Below are 25973 nucleotides of genomic sequence, written 5' to 3' on the forward strand. Positions count from 1 at the left end.
CGAAGCAGTCAGACCATGCTACAGCGCTGATACAGTACTGTAGAATGGTCTAACTATGCAAGACTGGTAATTATGTACTCCATCTACTGCAGCAACCAGTTACCTTCATTTTGCACAAAAACATAGAACAGGTAGTCCATGGGAAGTTTCAGAGTTTGCCGAACAGCACCTCTAAAGCTCAGTAACTGCCACGTCACTTTCTATTTGTGTCAGCCATACAAAGTAAAAAGTCCCATTGCGGATGTTGTGTAACTGGTTGCTGCCTGTTGCTTCATATTTGTTGCACAGACATGACAGTAGTAAACGTCTTGTTGTCTACGTCTTGGCAGGAGGCTTTTCTGAAATGCTCCCAAAACAGTTTCCATTGCAGACAGTAGCTTATTCAGCCTAATGCAAAATTGTCATAGCAGTGAAGTTGTGACAAAACAGAGTAATCCATCGAGGATCATTTTCTTCCAGATGGCTTTAACTTTCTAGCTGAAATATATTCTGTCGTTAGAGAATAAATCTCCTCTGACTGAAGGATCACTGTGGTCCAGGTGCAGTTGGAAGATCAAAGCAGCTGTGGATTTACATCCGATCACAGGTTGATCGCCATTTTTTTAGTGATGTGAGCCGAGATAAAACAACATGTGCAGAGGTTCACTCGGGGCAACAGGCTGTTGCAGTATGCTAGCATGGTTCCCATCACTCTACGCTGCACTCCACTGCAGAACATCCATCTCCTGAATGCCACCCTGGATTTGTCTGTCTGCCCCTGGCCTTTGTGTCACAGCCAAGCGCACCCTCCTCCTCCTCCTCCTCCTCCTCCTCGCTGCCTTTGATTTTGTGGAGGAAAGGGATTAAAGTGGAAGAGGAAAAAAAAAAGAGAAGAGAGAAGTACAGGCAGCAGACCTTAAACACTTCCAGCTCCTCCAGGATCAGATCTTCATGCAGGGAATGATTGCTCGGCAGCACAATCACCTTCTGTATTGTACCTTTGTCTGGGGGCAGAAAGCAGACGTGTCATGAGTTGTAACCACACACATGCATTTAACAACCATGTGAAACAGACACGGGGTCACACAAGCTCGACAACGAACCGTTCACAGTTGGGAGTCGTCAGTGAAACTAAGATTAGAGCTAATGGTGAAATAAATAACCCCAAATCCTGTTTTCCTTTGCCCGTGTTTGCATTTCAATTAAGCATGATAGCCATGACCAGTTTCCATAGCAAAATCAACTGTGGCAGGAGTGGGAATGGAAGCTCTTAAGCCTGCACAGGGGAGGTCAAGGACCACGAAAAGGGCAAAATGCAACACCACCATCATCAATTAGAGCGTTTTGTCCTGGGAGTTGGAGTGGCAGAGCAGGAGAGGAGGGGAAGGAGTTACAGTAACACACTCCTGGAAGTGCCCGATAAGAGCGTCTCCCACATCCTTGAGACAAAGCACCATTTCAGGAGCAGATATGGTTCGACAGCACTGGCTTCTCTTCAAGAATCCAGGCAGGAGGAACAGAAAGGAGAGGCAGCTTGATAAACACAAGCAGCTGCACGAGAGAGTCCCAGAGCAGTTTGTTGAATACAAATGTACACACACAGACATGCACAAGCACAGATGCACACATACACCTGCATATTTTTCTTTCATTTAACTCCAGTGTTGCAATCATAGAAACAGATGGGTATCAATCATAGTAGTACACAGGAAATATGCTGATCAGCCTCGACATTAAAGCCACCCGTATAATGCTGTATAGGTTCTCTTTGAGCCACCAAAACAGTTCAAAGATGGAGCACCAGATACTTAAAGTGCTGGAGGTTGTGAGATGGAGTTTGGAGGCAACACCTTGAACTCTCCTTCCTGTTCCTAAAGTCTTTCTATGTAGGTGTGTGCATGGTCTGCAACATGTCAAAGCAGAATTCACATGAGCGACCAAAGATTTCGCAGCAGAACATCACGCTGCTTCAGCTGACTTCTTCTCACTGTGCAATCTAACATGATGTCAAAGAAACTGATTCATCAGACCAGGCCTCCTCCTTCCACTGCTAAATGGTCCATTTGTGGTACTCATTGTTGGCTTTTTCAGCAGCGGATGGGGGTCGCAATAGGCAATGTGACCGGTCTGTAGCTTTGCAAATCCATTGGTAGCAAACTGTGTGTTCTGATGACTTTTAATTATGCATAAAAATAAATAAAAATTCATAAAAAACTGTGAAAATACTGAAAAAGAAATACTGTAACATGAAACAAACCAAAAATCGAAAATAATGGCAAATATCTATGACATACAGTTAAATAGGGCAATGAAGAATAAAATGCTAAGTTTTGATGTTGACATTATGTACAGTTTTAGCCATTTGTTTTAGTGTCAACATGCCATTTAATACTTTTTCCTGTGATTTTTCTAGATATCTATAATCTAACCAAACATTCAAAGTCTATCAAATTTCAGTAAATCACAGTAAGAAATGGTTAAAGATGTTATTTATTTCTCCCAGTTTAGCCAGTGTTAAAGTGCTGAGCAGTTTGTGCTTCAGTGTCTCTTCTGTGTGATCATGACCCTGTCATCAGTGTTCCGACTGACCTTCCTCGGACCGCTGCATACCGGAAACACCTGCTGTTTTGCACATACTCTGACCCAATCATTTAACCATCACAGCTTGCCCCCTGTCACAGACCCTCTTATCTTTACAGCTGCCCATGTTTCCTGCCTCCAACACATCAACTTCATGAACTGCCTGTCCACTTGCTGCTTTATACATCCCACCCACCGGACAAATGTTATTGAAACAAGACACTTAGTGGCATTCATGTCACTTGTCGGCGGCTTTAGTTCAATTCGTTTTTGTGTTCCGACTTATCCCACATGCTGATTATAGCCTTGAAATGTACCCAGAATGCACTTTCTACCCCTAAACTTGTCCAGAGTGACTCAAACATTGTGCAAAATGACTCAAAAGATGTCCAAAATAACCACAAAAATAACAGAAATGTCTTCTAAGTTACTCAATTTTTGCCCAAAATGACAAAAACGTCTCCAAAATGATCCAAAAATGATCAAAATGTGTGTAAAAATGCTCCTTTCATCATTTATAACCTGTTCTGACCAACCACCTATCACACATGCTGAGATGAGCCTTTAAATTGTGCCCAGAATGCACTTTCTTTCCCTAAATTTGTCAAAAACGACTCAAAAATTGTGCAAAATGACTGAAAAGATGTCCAAAATAACCCCCAAACTCACCAAAAATGATCAGAAATGTCTCATAAGTTACTCAATTTTTGCCCAAACATACAAAGATTTCTTCAAAATTACGCAAAAATGATCAACAATGTGTGTAAAAAGCTGTTCTGACCAACCACCTATCACATGTGCTGATATGAGCCTTGGAAGAGTTTATCCAGTATGTGCTTTATACATTTTTTTTTGGGAAAAAAAAAATAAAAAAATCAGGAAACAGAAACTCATCCAGGATCCAGGATAGCAATGATTGGTTCTGTGTTACAGACATTCAACTGCTGCAGTTTTACTGTTCAAGCTAATGTCGGCGATAGTAAAATAAAGCCCAAAGTCCACTCTCAACGTGATTTGTCTTTGTCAGCGATCCATTTACAGCATCGTTGATATCGCAGGCTGTACCATGCCATCATGCCTGTATTTTTTTATATAACTAGAGCACCCACAATGTACCATCCCATCCATTATCAGTTTACGATCTGTAATCTGATAGCAGATAAACAGATAAATGAAAGCTGAGGTGAGGACACTCCACTTAGCAATTATTTACTGAGGAAACGGCTCAATGACGACCCAGTGAAAGGACTGAATCGGTCTTCTTTATGTCATGAGACAGTAAATTAGTTTGCTTTTCGTGTACTTGGCGAGTTACAAGACTTTAACGGAGCCACAGCCTTGGGCAAGGCCCGCTGGCTTCATTTAATGTGTTAATGCCACGCAGGCCTCATCGCCACATTTACCGACACGACAACATGTCAATTCAAAGAAAGGTATCAGATGCTCCAGATAAGAGGAAGGATTACAGCCGAAGAAAAAAGAAAAAAAAAAGCAAACGACAGTAAGGCATCCGTCATGAGCACGCGTCGACAGTGTTTGTGTTTGCGCTCGCTGCCAGAAGGGTGAGACAAAATTTCTGCAATGTAGATTTACGACTTAACAAACACTCAGTTCCTGCCAGAAATAACATCCAGTGCTTACATTGTTGCAGGATGAGCCCGTCTTTACACTCGCATCTTCATCATATCATTGTCTTAAAGTGGTCCGGTGTGTTTTTATTACACAAAGGCCAATGATATCGCTTCACAGAACAGACAGGCATGAAGAAAACTTTGTTCAGTGGCATGTAAAGGTTTGGGCAAGTGTGAGTAAAGTATCTGTCACTGTGAATAGCGAAGTATGTAAAATATAATCTGATTTTAATCCATTTCAGTTCCATTTATATGCCGGTTCACAAAATTAGTCATTTCTGGACACTTCACACAAGATCAAAGACACAAACCAAACAAATCCAACTCACTGATTTCCCAAAAGGCATCAAGTCAGAGATGACAATTCTTTTATATGTTTTTTGACTAGATTACCTTTTATTTCCACCTTAAAAGTTCGTTGGTGCATTCTATTTGGCAAGAGTCACAACTTTCAAAGGCCTTTTGAAGCCAGCTGAGTTTTTTTAAGTTCTTGTTTAGAGGAATTTCAACCCATTCCAATTCTGCGATCTCCTTGGTCTGTCTTGCATGCTTTGCTGCCCTGAGGTCTATCCACAGATTTCTGATGATGTTTAGTTCGGGGAACTTCGAAGGCCACAACGCAACCTCAGTTTGTGCCTCTTGAGGTCATCCATTGTGAATTTTGAGATGTTTTTATGATCCTGTTGTACAAGTCATCCTCTTTCATTTTCAGCTTGTTTTATTTTTATTTTTTTACAGATGCTACGCTACGATGTTTGCTGCCACAAATTGATGGTATTTAATTGAATCCATTCCACTAGAACATGCCACTGGTCGCAACACGAGCCTAAAGCATGATAAATCCATTCCCCTGCTTAACAGTTGGAGACGTGCTGACGAAATATTTTGCCAAAAAGTAACTCCATCAGTCAACATAGTTTGCTTCCAAAGTGCCCGATGCTGGTTTACATGTTTCTATACAAACTTCAGACATTGATTTTTGTGAACTTATTTAAAAAAAAGTTTAAAATTTATGCAGAAAAGTTCTTCTCTGATGACTCTTCCATAGAAGTAAGTTTGTGGAGTTGTAAAGTAGAACAGCACTGCTCCTGAATCTGTTAAATGTTCCTGAAGTTGTTTTGCAGTCAAACAGGAGATTCGGTTTATCTTCCTGGAAAAGTTATGAGCGGTTATCTCAGAGTTTTACTGCCACTTCTTTATCACTTTACTTCTGATTTATGGCCCGTTATTTTAGTGTTCAGTGTTCTAAGCAGCTCTTTAAACTCTGAGAAGTATTTATAAAGCTTTGAATACTGGCATCGCCTGACTGATCCCAACTACGATTGTGAACGAGCCACAGCCTAACGAGCTTATTAAGGTCTGACATTCATGTCTCTTGGGGTTCCCAACATTTGCAAGGTGTTTCTGTCCCATTTTTTTAACTCAAAAAATTGTACAAAACAAAAATATACACTGATTTTGCTTAAAATGCTGAAAGAATGTTTCATCTTTTTTAGATAGTTGCAGGAACCAACATTTGGGCCAAACTTTTGATTGCCCCAAAGAGTGCCCAGACTTTTGCATGATGTTTCTTTCCTTTTTTTTTTTAGCTCAAAAATTGTACAAAAGAAAAGACACTCATCTTGCATAAAATGCTAAAAAAAAAATTATGTCGCATCTTTCACTTTAACTTTGTTTTTTTCCACTTACGTAGCCAGTTACCAAAATTTGAATTAATCTTTTGCACATGCTTTTTGGAGAAACTGCAGCACTTGTGTAGCCTCATACCTGTGCCGAGGAAGAGAACCTGGTAGTTTCCATCAGCAGCCATGACCTGGTCCACAGCCACCGATGTGTATTTATAGTCAGCGTTGGTCCGGACAACCAGGGGTCTCCTCCCCACCGGGTAGATGGGGTTGAACATGACCGGGTGGTTCCTTACGAAGGTCACCACATCGTCTGGGAACTCTTTAGTCGTCTGAATGTCAGGTGTGAAGGCTCCGCCGGGACACTGGAGAAACATTGACACAAGTTTTATCCTATTATTTTTAATCTTGATTCCACAGCTTGTGAAAGTTACAATAAATAACAGCTTTGAGAGTCTCTGACAAGATACAGAACCTAATGAGAGAGAGCTTTTACATGTTTTGAGTACTTTACATTATGCAAAGTAATTTGTTACTGATAGCGAGTCCAAAAATGGAGTCCCACAAGGAAAACTACTGGGCCCTGTGTTAATTTAATATATATATATATATATATATATATATATTACACAAACATTTAAAGCAGGCTCCAGCACCCCCCGCGACCCCAGTGAGGATAAAGTGGTGTATAGAGAATGGATGGATGGATGGACGAACATGTAAAGCGCCACCAATGCAGCAGTTTTGATGAAGAAATTTTTTTTTTCTTAATTTGTTGAAGGTACAGTAAATGAAACGGTCAAACTTTTCGGGTGATTTTAAAGTCTTTTCCCCTCTGATAAAGATGCACTGCTGGAAAGAATACTGGATCTGTTTTGAGTTATTTATTTTCCCTGGCTCAAAACCGGTAAAATTTGATTATATTCTGTTTAGGAACAGTGAAATGAGCGTGTAAAATGCCAACTCTAAGCATGTTTAGAACTGGAGAATCTGAACTAACCCCTAGCTAGCAAAACCCACAAACTCTTTGAAGAAAATTCCACCCTGCAGCCACTTGACCTTTGTCCTCTTAATGTGATCTGCAGCCCTGGAGGGCAATCTAAGAACATGTTTTGAGGTATAATAATATTTGAGTGTGAGATTTCTGGCATTTTTTTTTTTTTAACAGTAAGTAGTATAAATATCAAAGAGCAAAGAAAAGTGTGGGTGGAATCTTGAGGCATTTTGTGTATTTGAATAACAGTCCAGACTTTCTAAATTTAAAAAGAATATATGGACAATATGAACTTAATTGTCTAATTGGAAATATTTCTGCTTAGCTGCTTGCAATTGAATGTGTAAGAATGGGTTTTTTTCTGTACCATCGTACTTATTTAAACTTCTTCACTTGAAAAGTGGCCTGAAATACAAGATCTACCCTCTTCCTATTCCATTTCAGGTTTGAAATATGGAAGAAGTTAGGAGTTATATTGTCTGGGATCATGCACTGGAATAAGCAATAAAAGAAAGAATGAATGACCTAAAAGTGAACTCACAGTTCCAGGCCTCGGATAAGGGATGCGCCCCTGGAACGCCACCCACTGAAAGTTGGGTCCTTCTCGGTGAGCGAAGGGCCCGTTGAAGACGGTGAGGATGTCCGCCATGTTGTACACACACACTGCAGAGCCTTTAAACACGGAGCTGAGGAAAAATAAGATGCATATAATGAATGAAATACCACAATGGGAACCTACACTCAACTCCCACCCAGCAAAAACAGCCTTCAGCTTTCTGAGGATGTGTGGTGGACCCGCTGTCACACTCCAACAGCTCACCTATTTCCTCCTCAAAGATCTGATGCGGTCTGGCTCAGTCATTTAAAACCACACTGCTTAACATATAAAGGAGACTTTGTTGAAAAGCGGGTACAGAAGCATATTGTGGAAACTGGAGACAGAGGAAGAAACAGTGTGGAAAAAGGAATAACACTGAGCTCAGAGACCTTAAGGACCTCACTGTTTGCTTTGGCTGTGTTCTCTGAGCCAGGATACACTACTGTAGACCTTCTATGATCCGGAGGTAACAAGTGAATCGAGGGCCTGTGGCAGTGTCACCCTGGGTTAAACACACAAAGTCAATTAAAGATGAGAACAGACGGAGCGAGTCACCATTCCTCTAAGCCGCTGAATTTGCCATTCAAGCCTGCTGGCTGTTTGCTCAGAGTTGTTTTTTTCCAGTGACCACAGAGGTTTGTACAATATGTGGTAAACATTTTCTTCCCTGCATTTTTTATGCCAAAGAGGATTGTATTTAACTCTATGAATCCAAGGCTATTTCAGGGTAATTTCACTACTTTTCAGCTATTATCCCGGTGATTATACAGGCTAGTCAAACATGGTGTATCTTGTTTTCTTCACAACATTCAAGGCTGTCTAGATGTTCCATCATTTGATGGGATAATACTTGTAGTGTTTTCATACTAGCCTTTATATCAAGGCCTAAAAACAATTCCTAAAATGGAATTATGTGCTTACAAGGCCATTTTACCTGAAGCATACTGTATCTGACCATCAAACTTCTGATGTTGCCAGATTCCAGACAATCTCTACTAAATCATAAAAAGATAACATTACTGCCAGCATTTTTTGGTGAGATACATATAAAAACACAATATCAATACAAAAATAGATTTTTTTACATGATGCTACGGCTAATAGAGCAAATGTGCCAGTATTGATGTAAATGATTAGCCTAGCCGCGCTAGACAATCCACGGCAACGAATTTAATTCTCTGCCAGGGTGGGTCTAGTTACCCTCCATAAGGCTCGAGGTTGGATGCTCCTAAAACTGGCCGGACCAATCACCATGAAGGGTAGAGTCGGAAGGCGGGCGTGACGATTCTGACAGAAACAACCGGAAACAACTAGCCTAGCCGTGCTAGACAACCCACGGCAACGAATTTAAGGGTCGACAACAAAAACGACAACAGTTGTTGAGCTCCGTTAGCACCGACTCTGAATAATCTTTCTGTTAACATGTCTGTAATATACTTGAGCTTCACCCATTGACTGTATAAATAAGGCTTCACTGAACTCCCGCATCCTCTGATTTCCGGCGCTCTAGGAGCCTATTCGTTGCGTTGATTGGTTGTATACCTACCCAATTGCTGCAGAGTGATTTGACAGACAACCTTTTAGCCCGCCTCCCTCCCTGTGGAGAGTTCCTAGACCCTTGTGTCTTCAGACCTGGGTCTAGCGTGGCTAGGCTAGTAAATGATCTGAATAATCTAGACTGTTACGAACAAACCATTCAGAAGCATGTTTAAATTAGCAAAGAATATGACCACAGTAGTGGAAATGGTGACAAATACTGCCCTCATTAGACTGCTTACATGTTTAGACCAACTTCTCTTTAATTATTCCGGATCTTATCTTTTTAACCTTCACCCGAACCACTTCAGTTGATCAAAAGTGTCCAGTTTGATAGTACCAAACTGGACACTGAGATTCTAAACATAAACCAATAGGATGCAGGCATCAACTGGTTTGCACAAAATCCAGAAATTACTAAACCCAACATCCAAACTGAAATATGTTCATTCACTTCTATGGGGTTAAATCATTTGAGATTAATGCGGCATTTGTTGGATGCAAGTTTTAGCTTTTCATTTACAAGCTGAGAAAACATATTCCCAGATTTGTTTCCATATGTTTATCCAAGCGCAGAAACACGGTTGGGGTCCATCTATGTGAAAAATGCGATAACGATATTCTCTCTGCTCTCAAAAATTCCAGCTGAGCGCTCCTATTCTGTGCCTGTGGAAGGCATCCAACAATAGAATTTGTGGGATACATATTCTGTATCAGCGTGTGCTAAAAGTATCTCCTGCACTTGGTCAGCAAAATGGCACAACGCTGCTAGAGATCGTAAGGGAAGAAGATCAAAACCAAGGCCATATGGTGGATCCACCAGGACGCTGTAACTGAAAGTCCATCATGTGAATAAGCTCTTCTACAACATGACACATGATGTCTCCATGTATCAGGGCCTTTGACAAGCCCATCCCCTCCTGCTGATATCCAGTCAGTGATTAACATAACCACTGAGGCCCGCAGGAATGCATGAATGTTACAGTTGGCTTTGTCGGTCTCACCTTGTGGATGTGAAGACTCCAAACACCAGCAGGCCCTTGGGCTGATCAGTTTCCAGCAAAAACACGTTTTCTGTAAGGGAAAACACACGCAGAAGGGACGCACATACATTCCAACTTTAATATCTTCAACAAATAGGCCATATCACCTCATCCTGCAGGTATTAGGGCCAAAGGGGATGGATGCAGGAATTAATAAATGTACATGATGACAGACGTGGAATAGAAAAGCTCTCCAGAATGCTGTGTGGTGATGTTTGCAGTTTGAGGCTGGATTAATGTGCTCATACATCAATATAAAGTAACAAAAAGTAACAGGAGAATTGCTATGAAAAGGCTACACAAGTAATCCAGACTAAACATGGGAATTTCCAAGGATTGTTTGTGGAAAAGGCAATCGCTTGAAACCTTGGAACACGCTAAGTTTTGAAAATTAGCATGGTTTTTGGCGATGTATTCTTAAGCTACATTTGTTTAAACTGGTTTCATCGGCCATGAAAACACGAAGCTCGGAAGTGAAACAAGAAAACGATAAAAAGCAAAATTCCAAATCCTCCATGACAACAGTGCGTTATTACAGATGTTCTGGTTTGCTCACCAAGCTCATCAAAGTGGGTTTCAGTGCCGTCCTCCTCCAGAACAGAGCACACCATCCTGGCTTTGAGGAAAGTGGTCCATTTGTTCACCAGGCTCCGCTGTCCTCCGATGTCGTTCTGCAAGTCAGAAGTCGTGCATAGCAACTCGAACCCTCTGAACAAGCAGCATTGATTCAAATCAGCACAGCCACAGGCACTTACTGGACACACTCTAGCCACCATGGTGTGGATATTTTTAGTATTTCCGCTGTTATCCGTGAGCCTCTCGCGGAAGAAAAAGTACAATTTGGCGTCATTGGGGTCTGTTCCGTCTGGTATCAGGTGGGCATCGATGAAAATGGGTTCTGAATGAAACCGAGAAGAGGAGATTTTACCATTTTCATCAGTAAATAAAAGCCAAAAAGAACGTATTCATGTAAAGAATCAATATTTCTGCACTTAAATGCTCACCACTCAGCCACTTGGAGTTGTGCTGATCCGTCCGCACTGCATTTCTCTTGGTCAGGCTCCTGAAGATGGCAGCATCTGTCCCCATGAAGTCAATGTACATGCCTGAGAACAGCTCCTGATCTGGAAGCGCACACGCAAACAAAAATCGAGGAAAATCCTTAAAATATCAAGAAAACACAACCATGACCAATTACAAAATATAGATAAAACACAGCAGCATTTTAATCCACTAGTATTCATCACTGATATTTATAGAAAATGACCACAGATGCTTACAGAATTAACAACAAATTTACAGCCTGTTTGTGTGCGTCCTGTTTCTAATAGCCGCCTTGTGCTCCCCACAGCTGCTTCATGCTTTTTATCATTCCTTTACACGCACTCCATTATCTATCAGTTCCAGACGATGCACTTCGGAGGATGCGAGGCAAGTTAAGGGGAGGATTAAGGGTATGTGGCCACCATCCAAGCTAGCTTGCTAAGCAGTGGGTGTTGACAGCTCTCAGACGGCCACAGACGATCCCGAACATGAGGATGGGGAGATGAAGCGCATATTTTATTGAGGCCAGACACTGGCTCCGATTGTCCTCCGATGCCCGGAGTGCCGCATCGCTGCTTCCACAGTGTGGCCTTTGACCTCGACTGTACTTGGCGGACCACCGCAACCACCCTCTCGGCCCCTTTCGGTTATTCTACCCTTCTCTCTGGCTGCCTCCCGAGGATCTCTGACGACACTCGCTGGCCGGCGAAGCTGCTGCTGACGCGGCGATGCTCGGGTGTGAGAAAGCAGAGCCGAGGGCGAAATGCGTCACCTTTATCCGTGTGAAAAGCAACCCGACGCCCCTCGACCAATCAGACATCAAAGGAAAGGGGATGAGGGAGACACTAGGGTTTAGCCTGAGTTGAAGGAGATACTCACCTCTGAATTCTCATCACTTTTTGTGTTGCAAAATCTTTATTAGGACATGTGTATTTGCCCATTTTTCACATTTTGTGCAACGCTCTAGCTCTTCAGGATGTTCCCAGTGGCAGGCTGACATTTGGGGCTGGTTGTATCCTAGGATGTCATGGTGGGCTTGTAGAAAAAATAAATGGATTATTTGGGTGTTGTTTAGTCCAGAGGTTACAGAAGTGAATTAATAATCGGGATGTTTGAGGTCAGATACTGGCATCTCCTCCTTAGAGATGAATGTTTTTGTTGAATGAACATTTAGGATACTAACTTGTTCCAATCCATACACGAGTTAAAGCAAGGAAAGCACTTCAGTGTGTGACTTTCCATAAGAACGGAGATCACGTTTGAGCCTTTTCTTGCTTTGCATGCTCCAAGAACAGCAGGAAACTTTGGAGGTGGACTTTAGTCTGGAGCCTCTGAAGTTAGAACCGGTGTGGATATACGTCTATTTTTGCTATTTTTTTCCCCTTAGCTGAAGAAAAAATAAAAAACTATTCATTAAGTTTTGATTGGGTGATGAAGGCTAAATCAAGCTCAGCTCTTAGCTACTGCCAAGATGGCTGACATTTAAGGACTGGCATCATAAGGAGGCATGTTGTCAACTTTTGTGGCATGTTATTAACAGAGCACTTAATAACACCGCATATTGAAAAGACTGTCCAAGATAGTTTTTTCTCATTTCTTGAATATAAAAAAAAACAAAACAGACCGCACAGCTTTGGTTATGTCACATCCAATGAAAAAGCTGGACTGTAGAGCTTCTGGAATGTAGTTGCCATTGCTAACATTTAGCAAGTCTACATTCTCTTTGGGTGTTTTTTTCTTTATGTTAATGCATTTCCCAGAGAGACGTAAGGACAGAGGAATTGAACCTGTCAAATGAGAAATCTGTTGGTCCATAGCATAGACTGTATATAAAGATGGACGTAGCATCTGGCTCCAGAATTGAAGCCAACCCGGAAGTGTCAAAAACTTGCAATATCACGCCGTCCGCTAGGGTTGGCTCCAAAAAGCTTTTGCTCCATAGACCCCAATTCATTTTTGGAAAAAATAAAATTTGATAGACTGATGTTCTACAGCTCAGGATTTTTTTCCCGTTAGTTTTCATGGTCAAAATGAGAGATCAGGTGGCCGATCTCAAAATAAATCAATACTGAATTTTAAATAAATCGTTAAAGTTGGCAGAGCCAGGGGGCGTGGCTATGCTTGATAGACAGCAACAGAAGCCTCTGTGGTAAAATGTGGGCGGGATAAGAGAGTTCTCAGCCAATCCTGCCCCTAGTTGCTCTCCGGTCCAGCCTGTTTGATGACGCTTTTTACGTCACTGGCTCCAAAAAATCCAAAACGGTGACCAGGAAGTAGCAAAATCTGGGCTTCATTTTCTCGGCGTTGAAACCAACGGGTGACGTCACGGTTAGTTTACGCCTGATCCATAGTGTCAGTTACTTAGGACGTTCTACCACCTCATAAAAGACTTTCACTATAGATACACTTAAGTTTCCTCGCTCGAAGCTCCTTCCAAAGCCGTTCCTCTTCCTGTATCGCCTTGAGGTGCATTGGAAGATTCTCCATGATGGCTGAGGGTGACCGTTTTCCAGATCACAGGGAAGAGAGGATTATGGAGTAATGAATTGAGTACTCAAACGACAGATGGGAAAAAATTCATGTTGATGTCTCATATCTATTTTTGCACATGAAAGTACCAAAACAACACGCAATGCAAAGTATTCTAACTCTCTCATACTTCTGGATCATACATCCCACATGACCAGAGTGAGGCTAAAAAACACCCACCTGCCTGCTGGAACTGCTGCAAATTCTTTTTATTGTCAGGCAGAACCAAAAATTCACTGCTGCACAAACACAGAATCATGCAGCAGGGGTTTTAAAGCTGCAGAAATAATTTAGGAGGAGATGGAGGCACCTACTGAGCATGACAGAGACCGTATTCACTTGAGGGTTGAAGGAGCACCTCCCTTTTCCCGATTCCGTCCTGGAGTCGATGTGAAATACTTGTTCCTGTCACAGAGAAAAAGAGGAAGTCAGATATTGTGGAGACGGCTTTATTCGATCCGTTACTCTGTCTGGTGGCCTCTGGTACAATAAAACCACATGTATGAGCAAAGCAAATGTCCCACAAAGCAGCCGGGCTGAGGTTCTCCTTTCATTGGGTTTTAAGGAAGCACAGAGGCAGTCCTGCCCCGGTCTACCTTAACTGCTCCATGTGGGACAGTAAAAAGAACATTCCATTTGGGAGGAGAGGAGGAATTTCCCTGTTAATGTTCTGGATATCCATCTCTCCATTGCAGGTGAAAGCACTGCCAAGTCTCAGCCCCGTCCCAGTAGCAGACTGGACGGTCCAGGCGCCTCTTACAATAACCTGGGTAAATTATATCACTTCTCATCCCATCCTATTTAGCTCTGACCCACGGTGGTGCTGCAGCTTCCTTGAATAGAGGTGACGTCAGCTAAAGGAGCATTATTCCAGGAAAATGTGTCTGTTGGCCAAGAGGTTCTGGAGATGGACAGACTCCAGGTTCTGTTATTAACCTCTACACTGCAAAAAAAAATATCCATCTTTTGATGCTGCAATTAATCTTAAAGCCCTTCTCCACTCCAAATGTCTGGTATTTATTGTTCTTCATGTGGAGGTTTGACCCAGACTGTGCTGAGTGATTTTTATCAGAGAAATGGACTTTTCAGGGAATTAGGAGACATCTTGCTTTGCGTTTTTGGAGCAAAATGCAGTTGGGGATTTTTCCATAAAGCAGTAAGGAATAAATGTGCTTTTTAAATTTAACTATTTGGTGAAATCCATCACACAAATTATGATCTAGCACACAGAAGTTTTGATATTTTATAAAATATCTGCAGAGTCTCATTAAAGCACTATATTTCTTCAACAAAGAACAAATGTGCACAGTAACTGCGTTATCAGAAAAGATTGGAAGTGTTTCTTTTTTTTACTTTTAAGGTGGAAACTCTTGAGGGTTCATGTGCTTTTCACTTGGAATTTGTAAACAGCATGAACGTCACCAAGAAGATGTGACGTATTTGTTACTTAGAGTGTTTAAACAACACCTAACAGCTGTGTTTTCAGGGTAATTGTGAAGAAATAACTTTCTAATCTACGTACCCTAGGTCAGGGGTGTGAAGCATGCGACCTGTGGGCCAAAACCGGCCCACCAGAGGGTCCAATGCAGCCCTCAAAGTGCAGATTGTAAATTTATAAAACTATAAATTTAAAATAATTTCTAGACCATGACAAGTTGCTTTGATCAGAAAGTTAAATACTAGGTTGCTCATTGTTCTTTTGTGATATTGTGTCTCATTTTTGTAATATTCTGTCCTGTTTTTATTGTTTTTTGTCTGACTTATTTGTCTCATGTTTTTGTCATTTGGTGTTTTTTGTCTCATTTGTGTGTTTTGTCTTATTTTTGTCATTTTGTGTTTTGCCTTTTTCGCTGCTTTGTGTGTTTTTTGTCTAGCTTGCGTTGTTGGTCTGTGTTTTTGTCATTTTTTGTGTCATTTGTGTAACTTTTTATCTCATTTTTTTTGTTTGTCCATTTTTTTGTCAGTCTTTGTCTAATTTTTCATCTCTTTGTTTTGTTTCGTGTCATTTGTTTCATTTTTGGTCATTTTGTTTCTTGTTTTTGTCATTTTGTGTCTCACTTTTGTAATCATTTTATCTTGTTTTTGTTGTTTTTTTGTCTGCCTTTTGTTGCTTGATCATGAAGTAAAAAAACATATAGATACTTATGTATCTTGGAAAATTTGGAGTTGTCATTATTTACAGATTACTATGTTGTGATTTTACTGCTCCGGTCCACTTCAGATCAAATTGGGCTGAATGTGGCCCCTCAACTAGAATGAGTTTGACTCTTCTGCTCCAGGTGGACAGCAGCTAATGGCTCCAACCTAATGGCACCTTTTAAATGTCAAAATTATTGATGAGCAGTACCATGCAGACTTTGTATAAATGAGCTGAAAAGTGAAGTGCCTTAAATGTGCATCCAATCTAACAGCCAGCAGGGGGCGACTCTTCTGATTACAAAATGATCCTATTTTAAAGAAGTCTATGAGAAAATGATCCTCCTTTACTTAGTTGCTCTGCTGCCTCTAAACTATTTCCTGATTAGTTTGTAGTTTCAATAACTACGTAGTTTCAAGACTTTTCATAGAGCAGCATGTTCATTTTGGAAATGTTGTCCCATTTAGAGGAAAACAGACAGTAAAGTAGGATATTTTAGGGCAGTTCTACCTTCCGATTGACCTCAGTCCACAAATTGTGATCTTAACATCCATCTTTTATTTACAGTCTGGTCAAATTATGTGCATTTCTTCAATCAAACATTTAGTTTGGTGTACATAACTTCAACTTCACCAACATCTCCAACATGCTGTTCTGGCTAAATGAGGTGTTTACGAGATCTTCATCAGTCAGAAACCTCTTTGTCCTGTTATTCTGACACCACATGAATGCACCATAATATATGTTCCATGGGATTTTATGAAAACAAGCAGAGTTCTGACACTCAATAAAGATTTAAAGACTAAATAGAAGACTTACCAAGGTGTTTATTGCAATGTATGATTCACTGTGCGTCTGAGAAACACTTTTGAAAAGCATGAAACGCAAATAACCTGTGTGAGGCACGTTCAGAGGGCGAAGGTCCACTCTGAGACCTGACTGTCAACTTCCCAGTCCGGCAGCTTGTTACACTTAACAGATCTCTCTTTTTTCCGACACTGACATGTTCGAGCTCTGAAGTTGCAAACAGAGCAGTCTGCCTTTCAAACAAAAACCTCAAATGACAAAAGGCACCGCAGTGAGGAAAGAGTCGGGTCTGGAGCTCCTCTCACTCGGCTTATTAACGTTTGGCAGCGGCCGACGGTCTGTGGCTGAATGTTGTTCACTCGGTGAGCACTTTTCTCCTGGAGGGCTTCCTTTGCTCTCACTTCCAGAGCTGTGCGGCCGGAGATGAGAGCTCAGAAAACACTGACACTACACTTCCATTTTCTCCCTTTAATCCTCAGTATCTCCGCTCTAGCATCAAGCCGACTACATGTTCGTATGGAGGAATGGCCTTTTTTTCGCGCCACTTGTTGTCATCCATTTCCAGAACTTTCATTTCTAAAATATGTTGTTCTCATTCCAGTGGAAAAAGGTGTAAATAAAATTCAGTTTCATAACATTATTGCAGCAGTCAATCAAAAAAAGGTGTTAGATTTTGCTTTGGAGCCTCTAAATAATTACATAAAAGCTGATTTATCAGGAAAAAATACTGCTTACACAACCCCCCCTTGAGGGCTTTTCATAATTACTAAATCTCTCACATGATAAATGAGTTTTGTTAACTTGCTCTGGGTGGCAGTATTCACACTCATTTTAATCAGCACAGAGGTGACATTAGCAGACGACTGAAGGTGTTTTTTTGGGGGGTTTAGAATTACTTTCCCAAGTGTTGCAGCCGTTATGTACTTGTTGCAGTATGTTAGTTAAGTATTTGCACATTTCTGGCACATTCTTTTGTTAACTGTATGGTTTATCTAGCGTAGTGTGCAGAACAGCTGGATACTATCAGGAGAAGAGTCAAAACAAAACTGCAAAGTGTCCTTACCAATCCGCCTTGAAATTATTTTCCTTTTAATACTATATCCTCACATGATTCATGCTGTAAATACTTCCAGACGTACAGTGTTTTTGCGCTCGTGTTAATGGTGTAAATACCTACTGCTCCCACTCTTTTCTGAAGAGTAACAGCCAACAGTCTCCAAATTGTTTATTTCCTCACAAATTTGCTTGATTCACGAAGCGAACCCGTCATCGTGGACCCACCTCTGGTCTGCGGCCCCTGTTGATGTACACACAGACGGGACTGTACGCTCCACTGCCACACATGAACAGATGAGTTCTGTTATAAGGCTGCATCACCCGGATGAAGTTCCCACAGCCGTGCTGGAAAATACAAATAAACAAAGACCATGTACGTTTGAGAGAACCGTTTCCATTACTAATGAAACTGTAAATGAATAAAAAGAATTGTTGAAATCAATACAATGGGGAGTTTTGCTGTATCATTAGCTAACCTGGCCAATGTGAGCTAATGCTAATGTGAGCTAATGCGAGCTAACAGTAAAGACAGACAGATTGATACTTTATTAATCCCAAAGGATATTCAAGGGAGCTACTGAAGGAGAAAAAAAAAGAGCTAAGCATTAACACTAAGCAATAACACTAATCTTTATTTTCATTTTCTTTCTGTGTTCAGCAAATGTCCTACAGAATCTCAGCAGTTTGTAAAATAGTCATAAATTTTAACTTACAGATTAGTGCCCATGTGTACATCTTTCCCCCCCATTTCTTTCATGCACAGGGACAGAAAAAACATTAAAAACTTTGTGTTGTTGACTTTTAAATCATAGCACACCATTTTAAAGACATTTGGCATGTCTAGGCTTTTCACATGCCATTCCATCACACCAAGCAGATACTCCGAATTGAAATACATTAGTACAATTTATGACTATTTTACAAGACTGAAATGTTACATTGTGGCACTTCAGTGCTTGTAAATCTTTACTCTAATGAATTAAAATAACAGTTGGTAACACTTATTCCATTTTGATGCAGTCACCACCGCAGTATAAACAATAATCACTGTTTTCTTCACTCATTGCACACAAACAGGAGGGGTATTTTTCCTGGTATACAGCCAAGATGAACATCAATTCCAGAACGTGTTTATCTCTCCTGAAGTATCCTGTTCTATAACAGGGAGTAATTCAAACTAATCTCACTTGTTGTGAATGTTATACAATCACAGACTGCAAAATCAAGCGATCCCAGCACTCGCTGGTGTGGTATTAAGCCCAACGGGGAAAAAAAGCGTCAGAGGTACATGTGATATATCTAGGTAAGGCCGACTACTGATCTCAATCCATCTCTGCTTCAGCAGGAGTAGCAGGAGGGGAAGCGCTGGACATTGAGAATAATTAAGCTTGAGTTTGCAGAAAACGAGCAGAGAAACTGAGCGAAAAGAAGAACACATATCCAGGGAGCCGTCGGGAACTTGGCCGTGGCTGCAGGAATGGCAGCTGCTGCAGCTCACGGTCGCTCCACTGAGAGCTATCAATGAGAAGCAACTGAATTTTTCACCGTCACACGCCCATCTCTGTTCTTCATCTTCCTCGTCTTTATCTCTGTGCGTTCTCCTCGCTTCTATCACCCGTTCATTTCATGCCACCCTCCCATGTCAGTCCTACAGAGCAACATATGTGGCGCTATCCTGTTTTATTTTGCTCTCATGTTTCCTGTCCGTCCACACGCAGCCTTCGTGACCATGCCAGAAAAACAGCATCCAGCTTCATGGCCTCAAGTGCAAGCGGTGATCCCACTGAGTTTAAAGTGGAGCGGCAAACAGACTTAATCAACCTGGCTCGTCTACATTTCTCCTCCATTGCCACCCTCCGGCGCAAACAATGCGCGGCTGCTTTCTGGAGCCCCACTTGACCACAGATTCTATCGGAGAGGGGGAACTCAATATATACAGACGGGGAGGGCAATCATAACAGCTGCAGTCTGTGGGACTCTGAGTCACCAGAAAGGAGACTGTGGATGAGAGCAAATGAATAAACTGCGGTGAAAAAGAATCCGAGAGATGTCGAAACATTTGGAAAAAGTGACCGAGGAAAGGGTTACACGGAAAGCGAAACTTTCGGAGGAGAAGCTGGCGGGGTGGCAAGAAAGAAAAGGGATGACGGAAGGAAGAAGGGGCCGGCGGGTGGCTCCACATGGAGATGGCTCACCCAAATATTTGTGGGAGTCTGTCTGCAGCAGGCGAGCTATGACTCAGAGCTGCACAAATCACTCAGTGACTGGAAACAGCCTCTATTTCTGCAGCAAAACTCCGGCTCCATTAACCCCAGCTGCTGTGTGAGGATGGAGAAGAGGTGGAGAATGAGGGAGAAACAGGCAGCAGTGGCTGTAAAGCAGGGGTGTCAGACTCATTTTAGTTACATACAGCCCGATTAGATCTCAAGTGAGCTGGAGCAGTAAAATCAGAGCACAACAACAACTCATAAATAACAACAACTCCAAATTTTCCCCTTTGTTTTAGTGCAAAAAAAGTGCATTCTGAAAATGTTCACCTTTAATTTTACTTTAAGGAAATATCTTTTGACAAAACATTATGAACAATCTGAAATTTGTTCAGAAAAATAAATTCAATTTCAACAACATTATGCCTCAGTTTATCATTTACACATTAAAACTTACAGATCACAGAGTATCTACAAAGGCACAAAACGTTTAGTCATAGCTATCTGGAGCTGAATGATATAGTATTTTACTTTAAAAAAGGGTAAAAACAACAAAAACTACAAAATATTACAAAAATGGGACACAAGACGACAAAAGCGAGAGACAAAATGACAAACACAAAACAAAAAAGACAAAAAATTACACAAAAGTTAAAAATGGACAAAAAAATGGACAAACGACACAAATGAGACCAAAAAAATGACAAAAGCGTGAAAGAAAACAACAAAAATGATGCTGAAAACAATGAATAAAAGAAAACAAAATGACAAAAAGAGACAACACAAAACAAAAAGACAAAAATTTACACAAAAGTTAAAAATCGACAAAAAAAAAATGGACAAACGACACAAATGAGACCAAAAAAATGACAAAAGCGTGAAACAAAACAACAAAAATGATACAGAAAACAATGACTAAAGGAAAACAAAATGACAAAAATTAGACAAAAAACACAAGCGAGACAAAAAGGAAACAAAACAACAAAAACGTGACACAAACGATAAAAACCAGACATAAAAAGACAAAAAAAACAACAAAAACACGAGAAAATATTACAAAAATGAGACGCAAAATGACAAAAGAACAACGAGCACTCTAGTATTTTACTTTACGGTGAAAACAGCTTGTCACAGTCTATGAACTACTTTAAAGTTTTAGTTTTACAAATTGCAGTTAATGCCTTCTCTGTAATTTTCACACTTTACAAAGTCGTCCTGCGGGCCGATCGGGCCCTCTGGTTGGCCGTTTTTGGCTCGCGGGCCGCATGTTTGACACCCCTGCTGCAAAGGGATGCTTTTTGCAGCACTCTTGCTTTGAAAATTAGGTTGCTGCTTATGAAGCTTTCTTCTTTCAAAAGTAAACCCTCCTATCCTCTACACTGCAGCATCTATAGGCAGCTGTGCATGTACTTGTTCCAGAACAAGCCAATTAGAGGAAAACAAAGGCGGAGGAGGATTCTGCCTTCCGAGTCTCGCTGTATGTCTTCATTACATCTTGTCGCGGCTAACAAGTGCTGCCCAGAATCAGGCCGGCTTATGAAATCTCTGCATCAGTGAAGCTGTGCTCCTCTTGCCGGCTTTGACTCCGGTTTACTTTTTCTACAGCGATCCGTGGCCTTCGATCCTCCCACGCATCGCGCTCGTACCGACTGTGCCAATGCCAGAGGACTCCGGGCCAGTCGGTGACCCCGCAGACATCTGCTGCTTGCTGATGCGAGAGGGAAATCCCAGGAGGTAGCTTCCGCCGTCGACTCGCTCGGAGGAACAGATCCGTGAGCAGCTGACAAAACCTTTAGTCTAGATCTTGATCATCACGGCGGAAAAGTAGCAGGGGTTTCGAACAGTCCAAATCTGAGTAATTTGTTGGGTTACCATTAACCAGCCTCAATATTAGCTTCTATTTAAAGGTCCAAAGTAGTACTGGGAAGTCTTATTTGGTGAGAGTTTAGGTAGACGTCCACGAGAGCCTAAATGCAATACCTGCTATATCAATATTAGAGTTTCTTAGTCCCTAAAATAACAATAATTATAGAAAATCCACACTCGGCTGCTCTCTCCACCACATATAATAGGTTATATTGTTGTCTTTGTCTATTAAAATGCATACCGTATATTCTCTGTTGTCATCTTTAAAGTCCATCTGCGGGTGGTGATTTAACCTCCTCTTTGTATATCAAAATCACATATTTATTGGTGTTTTTTTCAATGAAAAGAAATCCATCCTTCCTTAAAATCCCTTACATGCAACTCTACACTGTTGCCTGCTCTGGAAAGCATGGAATAGATGTAGTCCCTGCCTTTCTCTCCACTCACTCCAGCTCAAGCACACCAGTTTACTAATGACTCTGTTCCAATAATGTAAAATTATTCTGTGACACACAGGGGCAAGTTGCAAGATTTGAGTGGAGTTTCTTCTACTATATATCAAAACACTACATGGACATGTTAACAGGGTAAAAAGGTGATTTTCCTTGAAGGAGGTCTTTAGTAAACTACAGTCTGACTTGTAGTTTTATTGATGTTTTTAAAGCAGAGCCTGAACAGTAACATGTGCTGCTACAAATGACAGTTATGAAGTAGAGCTACTGCACAGTTTAGTTTACCGTTTAGCTAAATGATGCTGTATTCAGCGGTTGAACCCAATATGATCCAGCCGAGTGTTTTGAAAGCTCTGTTGTCCTTACCGTGGGGTCCTTGCCGGCCATTTGGCATTCTTCGATTTTGCTTGTAGACGCTGGCCAAAACACCTGGCGATAAAAACAGCAGAGCATTTAAATTAGTCACCGAGCCCTCCGGTGACAGATTGAGAGAGGCGTGAATCACACGAATATGCTCATGAGGTTTCATCACGTCCTGTTGACTCACACAGAAAACACAGAGAAAATTTGTCTGAAAAAGGAACCGATGCCGTGGAAGTTTCTGCTTTAGAAGTTTCGGTGTTCGGTGATTACAGCTAGCTATCATCTGTGGGGAATGTAACACCCGGAGAGGTGCTTAAAGGTCTAGCTCGATGAATCTATCAAGCAATTTACTTGGAAAAAAATGGATGCAGTGCAGCACTCCCTGGGGGAACGTAAACGCTTTCCCATCTGTTTATGCACTTCATGCCTGTCAATTACACAGGAGATAATTCCTTCACTGCATGCAGAATTAGCTATAAGAGAGCTCGAGCATTTTTATGGCACTTCTGTATAACCCTAAATTCGCACCGACCATTGCAAATGTATGGTAATTTGCACATCACTGCATATATTAGAACAACATCCACAGCATACAGAGCTTACATACAGCGTTCACATCAGGCTTTCATTTCCTTCTTTGCCGTTGCAGCAGAAAACAAACGCTGCTCGACAGCATTACAATAGAAGAAAATGTGATTCTTGGGTCCAAACAATGAGCACCTGCTGACCTTAAGCGTGCCATGGGTGATGTTGTTGATGTCCATGGAGAGGACGTGGTCCTTGCAGCCCACATACATCCTGTCCTGATCCTCGTCCATCTGCAGGATCCTGTAGTCCATGGGCTTGTCTGATATACTGTAGTGCTCAAAGGACAGGGAGGCCTGCAGGTCTGAGGGGCAGAAGGAAAACATACAAATAAGCCAGTTTCAACACTGACATGAGCGCAGTTTTCTCCTATGTCCACTCAACTCAGGAGGAACGCATACATACGAGTCCACATTAATCTCTTGCGTTCACACTTGAGTCCACAAGGCCTGAAAAGAAAACTCAGCATTGCAACTTTTAGGATTTGGAGTCTGTTTTTAAAACCTGCCTCAGTTCACACATGGGAGGACCTCAGCTGCCACTATATATTTATAGAGGGTGTAAGGCGATTTGCAACTATGGCACAGGCTGAATATACAATATACAGTGGAACATTTTCCAAGTAGCCCAAAGGGTTTCTACCCTCGAATAAAAATGAAGGTGCTAACTGGAACCAAAGATGGTACATGGATAAAAGCAAATCTGATGAATACATAGGACCAAGACCGTAAAGAGCCTCATAAACCACTTAAAAGCAATTCTAAATCAGAAAGGTAGTACGTGCAGAGACTTTAAAATTGATGTAAAGCGTCCTTTACTTCTGGTCTTTGTCAATACCCGTGCTGTTGAGGTCTGAAGCAGTTAGAAGCGGACATATTCTTCTTGGGGAGACCAGATCGTACAGCTTTACAATGGTCAATCCTCCCTGTAATGAAAGCATGTAGTAGTGTCTGTGTTGGCTCTGGCAATGGTATTCAAATGATTGAATGCCTTCTTCACGATAAATCTAATGTGAGGCTCAACAGTGAGCGTAGAGTCTAAGGTGACGCTCAGGTTTTTTGCTAGTTCTCGTGATTAAACACCAGCTCCTGCAGTTTCACATTAAGTTTCTGTCTCTCTGAATTCCACTGCCACCAACCAAGATCTCAGTTTTTCCTTTTTTGAACAAAAGATTGTTAAAGAACCACATTTTATAATGAAGCCCCAAAGTTGTCACCAAGGAACCATCAAAAATTGGTTCCTTCAGGCACCGCAAGTGATGCTGTAAAGAAATTTAGCACAAAGATGCGCTTCAATGAACTATTATCGAGATAAAATCAACTTTTTTTAATAGGACCTGACAAGTAATTTTTAGACAAATAAAGTTAAATGTAAGAATTTGCATCATTTCTGGGTCCATTTCATCAAAACACATTCAGTATTTTGGGCTGCTGGTCAGACAGAGATCTGGCACTGCAGTGACCATCTTTTTTAATTATACGCATTTTTCTTCCTTTTTAAAACCTGGCACCTTAATTACCCAAAAAGAGTTCCAGGTTTTATGAGCCATAAAATCATTCAATATTGAAATCACTCCAATTTCTGCTCATGCAAAATCAGTCTATAATGCGAACATTATGGGCTGAGATTGAATAACCAGGGCATAAATGGCTCCTGAAGCTGATCTCAAATGAAGTTATTAACAAAGATATATTCTGTTTTACTTCATTTTCATGCACAGAGGCTCTGATTAAAGAGCTCGTGTTCAGGCGAGATACAGTTCATGTATATATACTGTATGAAAAAGTCTTCCTACTCATTAAAAGTGCACATTGTTCACAAACAAAGTCAACACTCTCAGACAGTTATTTTCAGCCTGTTTGCTCCAGAGATAGAGACCATACCATCAAAGGCCTTCACTGTCGAAGCCAAACTCATGCATATTTATCACTTTTTCAATCTGCACTGAGAGCAGAGGGTGTGGGGGGGGGGCAATGTAGATCTACACCCTCCATTTCCTCCCCTCTATTGACCCTCTCTGAGCTCTCTTTGTATTCCATCCTCTAATCAACAAACAGGTTGCCGGTGCTTTTACTTCAATGCCTCGAGCTAAAGTCACATTTTCATTATTGTGCGACATATGCTTTTGAGGTTGGAGGCTTTTATCTGGAAGGAAAGTGGCTTTTCTGTGGCACCCCACGCTCTCATCACAGGCTGTTTGGCGTGTTCGCCACATAAAGCCTGGAGTGTTTAAGTTTAAATAAAGACAAGTTAACCACTTCAGCTGCAGCCGAGTTTCCCACGACTCTTCCCTCTCGACTTCAGCTGTGTTTAGGTAAATTGCCTTACATGGTTAATGCCTTGAAGTGAGAGCGGGGTATATTTGAACATCATCCGAAGGCGAGAGCCTAATGAAAAACATACGACTCTGCTTTTACCTGACTCGCCAGAAAGAAAATTAATAGTGAAGGTGTCCCGTCAGGCAGATTTGCGTTAAACAAAAGAGAGATTGCATCAGCCTCCGGCATCGAGGCAGCTGTGAGGATAGCATCGCAGAGAGATCTGTGCAGAGAGGCAATATTATCCTAATGTGGAAAAGGCCAAAGATGGTACATGCATGACTCTGCCAGAGCACAAGCTGCCGTAATCTCAGTGGCTCTTAGCGAGTGGAACCAAAGAACCAGTTATGGTAGTTACGCAACATTAAGCTGAAGTTGACAGAAGGCAAAGAGGAAAAGAGGTAGTCTATGAAATATAGGTTTCTTTCTTCAATCTGCAAAATGCATAACAGGTGTATTGGGTTTTCTACCTATTGTTAGCAAGGATAAGCTTTTGTTACTAAAGAATAAGCACAGAAGTTAGCATTCTGTAGCAAGTATGGAGCAGGGTTAAGAATGTTCGGATTAAATACTTACATTAAGTGTGTCTCCATGTAATTAAATAAACTTGAAATGAGTTTTTG

The 25973-nt window shown here is 41.3% G+C and overlaps 1 protein-coding gene across 1 annotated transcript in view; it reads right to left on the minus strand.

Moving 5' to 3' along the window:
• Positions 1-25973, minus strand: part of sema3c (sema domain, immunoglobulin domain (Ig), short basic domain, secreted, (semaphorin) 3C) — a 57594-nt gene that overhangs the window by 11292 nt on the left and 20329 nt on the right. Inside the window, exons 3-13 of the mRNA XM_022199145.2 lie at positions 23176-23336; positions 22451-22513; positions 17785-17904; positions 13874-13964; positions 10991-11110; positions 10742-10884; positions 10543-10657; positions 9948-10017; positions 7351-7495; positions 5958-6180; positions 895-983 (exon numbers count right to left, since the gene is read on the minus strand). Coding sequence (XP_022054837.1) covers positions 895-983; positions 5958-6180; positions 7351-7495; positions 9948-10017; positions 10543-10657; positions 10742-10884; positions 10991-11110; positions 13874-13964; positions 17785-17904; positions 22451-22513; positions 23176-23336 — 1340 coding nt within the window. The remainder of the gene's footprint in view (positions 1-894; positions 984-5957; positions 6181-7350; positions 7496-9947; positions 10018-10542; positions 10658-10741; positions 10885-10990; positions 11111-13873; positions 13965-17784; positions 17905-22450; positions 22514-23175; positions 23337-25973) is intronic.

Source organism: Acanthochromis polyacanthus, chromosome 1, assembly GCF_021347895.1.
Source record: "Acanthochromis polyacanthus isolate Apoly-LR-REF ecotype Palm Island chromosome 1, KAUST_Apoly_ChrSc, whole genome shotgun sequence".
Classification (NCBI taxonomy): domain Eukaryota; kingdom Metazoa; phylum Chordata; class Actinopteri; family Pomacentridae; genus Acanthochromis; species Acanthochromis polyacanthus.